The 6,671-nt window shown below is 34.7% G+C and overlaps 1 protein-coding gene across 1 annotated transcript; it reads left to right on the forward strand.

The window, feature by feature from the left end:
* The first annotated feature begins 441 nt into the window (after nt 1-441).
* On the forward strand, nt 442-3,981 carry LOC143547100 (xyloglucan glycosyltransferase 4-like). Its single transcript, XM_077038606.1, has 4 exons — nt 442-1,424; nt 1,502-1,810; nt 2,171-2,575; nt 3,106-3,981. The coding sequence occupies exons 1-4, from the start codon at nt 774-776 to the stop codon at nt 3,745-3,747; spliced, it is 2,007 nt and encodes a 668-aa protein (XP_076894721.1). The 5' UTR covers nt 442-773; the 3' UTR covers nt 3,748-3,981.
* The last annotated feature ends 2,690 nt before the right edge of the window (nt 3,982-6,671 follow it).

Consider the following 6,671-nt stretch of genomic DNA (forward strand, 5'->3'; position numbering starts at 1 on the left):
ACATGTAAGTTGGGATTTGTAAATGACATTATTAAAGAAAAAAAAAAGTATACTGTTGTAAAAAAACCCAAGTTTCTTAAAATCTTATTTTTCACAATTATTACTAAGATTTTTACGTGTCCTCAATAAGACATCCTGATCCCGGTGGTTAAGATGCGTGTCTCATAATCAAAACTTTAAAAGGTTATTTAAATTTTGGAAAAGCCAAAAGGCAAGTTATGGTGTATTAACTTAGAAAATCTATGAATCATTGTTAAGAAAAACTGATTATGTTTAACACCTTTAGTTTTTTAAGTTTATATTTAGAACGACGATGTGAATAAAGTAAAAAATCTTAAAATAAAAAAATATCCCTCTAAATATAAAGCTCTTCGTTCTTGTTACTTGTATATTTGTAATAATGAGCCAAAATTTACATATTATTATATATGTCGTAGCACATGAATCATGATTTATTTTAGACCAAGATAGAGTTGACCCAAACTCCATGGCATCTTCCTCATTCTTCCACATTTAAACTCTTTTGCAGGCTTCAAATCCCATCTCCTTGAACCTTCCATTTGATTTTACACACAACAAACACAACTCTCTCTCACTAAAAATACATACTTTGACTAGTCAACTTCTCCATCCTGTCATACTTAAGTCATCAAGATCCAGTTTTTTTACCATAAAACCCTCTAATTGCTTCATGGGTCTTGAATCTTTAACATAAAAATCTCATCTTTTTCACCAATTCTAATTGCAAAATCCCATCTGGGTACTTGAAGAAAATGGCACCAAGCTCTGTGGTAGTCACACTAGACAAATCAAGCAGCATCTCTTTAGTACAAGTTAATGATTCTGAAACACCTGTGTTTCTTGAAAAGCAGAAAACAGCAAGCACAAAGCAGTTTTCTTGGCTGCTTTTACTCAAAGCTCAAAGAATCCTGTCTTTCTTTCCATGGCTAACAATGGGTGTTTCCAAAACAATCAAATCTGTTAAAAAAAGGATTGCTTTATCAGATTCAGTCAAAGATGAAGTCAAGTACAAAGAAAGAGTCATGTACAGATTCATAAGGGCATTTCTTGCCATTTCTGTTGTTGCTTTGCTGCTTGAACTGTTTGCTTATTTTCAAAACTGGGATTTGAATTTGAATTTGAATTTGAATGAAGCTATGGGGCTTTTACACTTGTCTTACATGGGTTGGATTTCATTCAGAGCTCAGTATATTGCTCCATCTGTCACTATGCTGTCACAGTTTTGTGTCTTACTGTTCTTGATCCAGTCTCTTGATAGATTCATACTTGGGATTGGCTTCTTTTGGATCAAGTTCAAGAAAATTAAGCCAATGATTGACATTCATCATCAAAGTGTTGATCTTGAAGATCCTGCCACTTTCCCCATGGTTCTTGTTCAGATCCCCATGTGCAATGAAAGAGAGGTACCAAATCTCTTAACCAATCATATAAATAAAAATAAATCATTTTTTTTGCTAATACTATTTTGTTAATATTGAAGGTGTACCAACAATCAATTGCAGCTGCTTGCCAATTAGATTGGCCAAAAGATAGAATCTTGATTCAAGTGTTGGATGACTCAAGTGATGAAATATTACAGGTTTTGATAAGAAATGAAGTGGATTTATGGAAGGAAAAAGGGGTGAATATAATCTACCGACACAGATTTGTTAGGACAGGATATAAAGCTGGCAATCTTCATTCAGCTATGTCTTGTGATTATGTTAAAAACTATGAATTTGTTGCCATCTTGGATGCAGATTTTCAGCCTAATCCTGATTTCCTTAAACTCACAGTTCCTCACTTTAAGGTAACAAACTTAACTAACTAATCTAATCTACTATCTATGTGTCTATCTCTCAACAATAATTGATAATAGGTGTGCTGTATGGTATGCACACACACTCTAAATTGAGCAACTAGTTCACCTTTTATTTTATTTTTATTGTTTTTCCTTGTTGATGATTAAGTAAAATCATTTAAAGGTTAATTATTTTCACTTTTCACAAGTGTTGTTTACTTGTTCTAGCTATTGTTATTTTTGGTACATTGATTCACAAGAACTTTTAACTTTCGGTCAAGGTTATTCTTATTCTTATTCTTATTATTATTTTCACTAATGTAACCGAATGAAATCGTCTAAAGATTTGTAATTTTCTTGTGGTTTTAGGGGAAACCCGACTTGGGTCTGGTTCAAGCGAGGTGGTCATTTGTGAACAAAGACGAAAACTTACTCACACGGCTACAAAACATCAACTTGTGTTTCCATTTTGAAGTTGAGCAGCAAGTGAACGGTCACTTTCTCAACTTCTTTGGGTTCAATGGGACTGCGGGCGTGTGGAGGATTAAAGCATTGGAAGAATCTGGTGGGTGGCTTGAAAGGACAACAGTTGAAGACATGGATATTGCGGTTAGAGCACATTTGAACGGTTGGAAGTTTATTTATCTTAATGATGTACGCGTTCTTTGTGAGTTACCCGAGTCTTATGAAGCTTACAAGAAACAACAGCATCGATGGCATTCGGGCCCGATGCAGTTGTTTCGACTTTGTCTGCCTGCAATCCTTTCATCCAAGGTTTGTTAAATAATACTCAAGTTTCATAACTGATCAATTTAAGTCACATTGAATATAAATTATCACAGTAAACAGTATCGAAGATTCATATATGTTTCACTTGCCTCACCTAATTTGAGTCAAATTTGGTTTTTGAGTTTATAAAAACCGTTCGATTTTGTTTTCACAATGGGTTCGACTCAGTTTCATTTTTTTCAGTTTTGCCTCTCGGGCTTGGAATTTTTGCGCTGAAAAATGTACCAAAATAATGAAAGTGAGCCTAAAACTTCGGGCCTAAATTTCTTTTAATTGATTAATGATTAAATGATTATTACAAACTTGAACTTAAATTTACTTAACATTTAATAACAAATGTTAGTTTTACGGGTATGGTTTGGTTTTCAGTTTTCATATGCAAAACCAAACCGTTGGTTTTGGGTTAGATTCGGTTCTCTTATGTCTGTCACTTCACTAATGAGTTCATTATTTCGATTTCTTGCACACCCTTTTCAAAATCTTGAAAAATTATTCAACTTTTGATGTTCTTGCAGATATCCAAATGGAAAAAGATTAACTTGATCTTCTTATTCTTCCTCCTCCGAAAAATGATCCTACCCTTCTACTCCTTCACTCTCTTCTGCGTGATCCTACCACTAACAATGTTCATACCCGAAGCCGAGTTACCAATCTGGGTCATCTGTTACGTCCCGGTCACAATGTCAATATTAAACATCCTCCCATCACCCAAATCATTCCCATTCCTAATGCCGTACCTCTTATTCGAAAACACAATGTCAGTAACAAAATTTAATGCCATGATCTCGGGCCTGTTCCAGCTTGGAAGCGCGTACGAATGGGTCGTCACCAAGAAAACCGGTCGGTCATCAGAATCAGACCTGTTGGCGTTTGCAGAACGGGAGTCAAAAGGCGAGGACAAGATTCAACGACGGTTGTCTGAATCCGGGCTTGAAATGCTCGGGAAGTTGAAGGAACAAGAAGCTCCAGCCGTCGATAATAACAATAAGAAGAAAAACAAGATTTATCGGAGGGAACTCGCACTTGCATTCTTGCTGCTTACTGCTGCAGCGAGAAGTCTTTTATCGGCTCATGGGATTCATTTCTATTTCTTGTTGTTTCAAGGCTTGTCGTTTCTTGTTGTCGGGCTGGACTTGATCGGGGAACAGGTAACTTGAAGTCGGGTCGGTTTTGGATTACGTGGATTTAGTGTCGGTACATACGGATTCAATAAGGGGATTATCACGTTGGATATAGAACGATATACGTGAAAGGATATGATATGAGAGTTGAATTTTTTGGTTTTGTTGTATAAATAATTACAGGTGTTCTTGATTCTTAAATTCGTTGTTCGGTTAATAGCAGTTGATACTTAACTTAAACAGTGATTATATAAACATTCATTTCGTGTTCGTTGTAATGTCCAAGAGAGATGGTCTGGTTGTTGCTGCAAGTGTGAACATGCATAACTTAGGGTGTGCATGAAACCAAAATATAACCGGTCCTAAACTGGAATAAGTGATGTAACTGAATCGAAGTATTCAAACCCAATTAAAAACTGATTATTCGGTTTATGTTTTTCAAAAACTTGATTATTCAGTCAGGTTTGCTCTCAAGTCTCAACCAAAAACCCAACAAAATGGATCGAACAACTGCGTAAATTTAAGAAGTAATTAATAAACCATCTCTTAAAAACTTTAGGTTTATATGTACAATGATCAATCAATCAAGATAAAAGTGAGGCCCAGTTTTATTATTTTGAGATTCTTTTGTCAGCCCAAAATTTTTGAAGCTTAAATGTTAAAACCAAAAAGTGAACCGAATCAACTATGAAAACTAAAACCGAAAAAATCGAAACTAAAAGGTTTTCAAAAGTCCATAAGGCAAATTTTTGGTTTTAGATTCAGTTTGAGCTCAAGACCGGCCCAAACTGACACCATTACCTTTTGTGTGTGGGTAGGAGTTTTGTTAATGTTCGTCTTTACGGTTTCAAAAAGACTGTGATCCGCGATCTAAAATTGCCCGTATTCGTAATCGTTAGTTATGCCTTTTAGGCTTTACAAGTTGTGCCAGCAAGGTCATAACAACAATGTGAAGATTCACATTCTTGAATTCGATAAGAGGAGCCACATAATAAGCGGACCCGGAAAATATTCATTCTATGTTTGCTATATTACAGGAATTCGAATAATAAGATAGGAAATTGTGAACTAGAAGGATCGCGCACGCAATTTAAAACGGACCATAAGTAGTTAACTTACAAAAAATTATTACAAAACAGAACATAAGATTGTCAAACTAGGTTCCAGTAAAAAGTTATGGTTTTAGAAAGTATTACTTTGGTTCAGATTTGACACAAGTCATTTTAGAAAGAAATAAAAAAGATTAAACATACCAGAAAATTTGTAAAGTTGTTTGGTTAACAGGACGTAACATGGCGAGTCGACATCTCATATTTAAGATGTTGCAATAATCTCTAGTGTTCCTCGTTTGTGGTCCTTTAAACGCATCGATCAGTCAGTGGAAGGTTATTTATTTGATAATTATGTTCACATAAACATAAGTTTTTGTTCATTTAATTAAGCAAATGAATGCAAACAATTAAACACATGTTAATTTGTGTTAGTTCATTTAAATATATTTTAAATGTGTTTATTATTAAGATAGCAATTTGATTTTCATATTTTAAAACCATTTGTCTAGCTTATATGTGAATCAGCCTGTTTAGATAGATATAATTTGTAGACTCTTTAGCCCATTCTGACCCATCAATGATAGCCTTGTTTAGCCCATCATAGGGGACAAACAAATAGAGCGATAGCCGATAGGTGAGGCTTGAATGTTTAATTTTTTAGATACTAACTCCTTGTGTACGGGGTACCCGCGTGATATACAAGTTTTCAATAAAAGATTACTCCATAAAATAGTAACCAACTTTAAAAGTTGTTCCAATCAAGTCACTGATACAAACTTTTGTTCCAATTAGGTCACTGAACTTTTATTTTTGTTCCAATCCTAGATATTTTACCTGGATAGCAGGTAATCTAGGTTTTTTTTAATTTTTCAATGTTTTTACTTTGTATAATAACTTTTAAAGGTTGCGAAAATTAGTAAAAATTCGAAATATAATTTTAAAATTTCGAAAATTTGAAAAAAAAGTTCAGAAAATTGAAGTTCGGGTTAGAACGGGTCAAGGTCGGAACGGGTCAAAACGGGTTTCGGGTCAGTTTTTTTTTAACCAACGAATCAGCGTGTTTTCAACACCCTACAACTCGTTTAAACAGCAAAAGCTCGTTTAAGTGATTTTTCAGTTCGTTTCAGCAACTAACATCTCGTTTAAGCGATTTTTAAGTTCGTTTCAGCACCTAATAGCTTGTTTAAGCGATTTTAAGTTCGTTTCAGCACTTAACAGCTCGTTTAAGTGAATTTTCAGTTCTTTCAGCACCTAACAGCTCGTTTAAGCGATTTTTAAGTTTGTTTCAGCACCTAACAGCTCGTTTAAGCGATTTTTCAGTTTGTTTCAGCACCTAACAGCTCGTTTAAGCAATTTTTCAGTTCGTTTCAGCACCTAACAGCTCGTTTAAGCAATTTTTCAGTTCGTTTCAGCACCTAACAGCTCGTTTAAGCGATTTTTCAGTTCGTTTCAGCACCTAACAGTTTGTTTAAGTGATTTTTCAGTTCGTTTCAGCACTTTAACAGCCCGTTTAAATGATTTTTCAGTTCGTTTCAGCACATAACAGCTTGTTTAAGCGATTTTTCAGTTCGTTTCAGCACCTAATAGCTCGTTTAAGTGATTTTTAAGTTCGTTTAAGCACTTAACAGCTCGTTTAAGCGATAGTAAGTTCGTTTCAGCACTTTACAGCTCGTTTAAGCGATTTTTCAGTTTGTTTCAGCACCTAATAGCTCGTTTAAGCGATTTTTAAGTTCGTTCCAGCACTTAACAGCTCGTTTAAGCGATTTTTCAGTTCGTTTCAATGTTTGGTGCTGTAATGAACTTAAAAATCGCTTAAAACGAGTTGTAACGTGTTGAAAACACGTTGATTCGTTGATTAAAAAAAACTGAAACGAACTTAAAAACCGCTTAAACGAGCTGTTAGGTGCT

This window comes from Bidens hawaiensis, unplaced genomic scaffold (genome assembly GCF_021521415.1).
Source record: "Bidens hawaiensis isolate Kalapana, Puna unplaced genomic scaffold, B.hawaiensis_p1.1 tig00014615_1, whole genome shotgun sequence".
Taxonomy (NCBI): Eukaryota; Viridiplantae; Streptophyta; class Magnoliopsida; order Asterales; family Asteraceae; genus Bidens; species Bidens hawaiensis.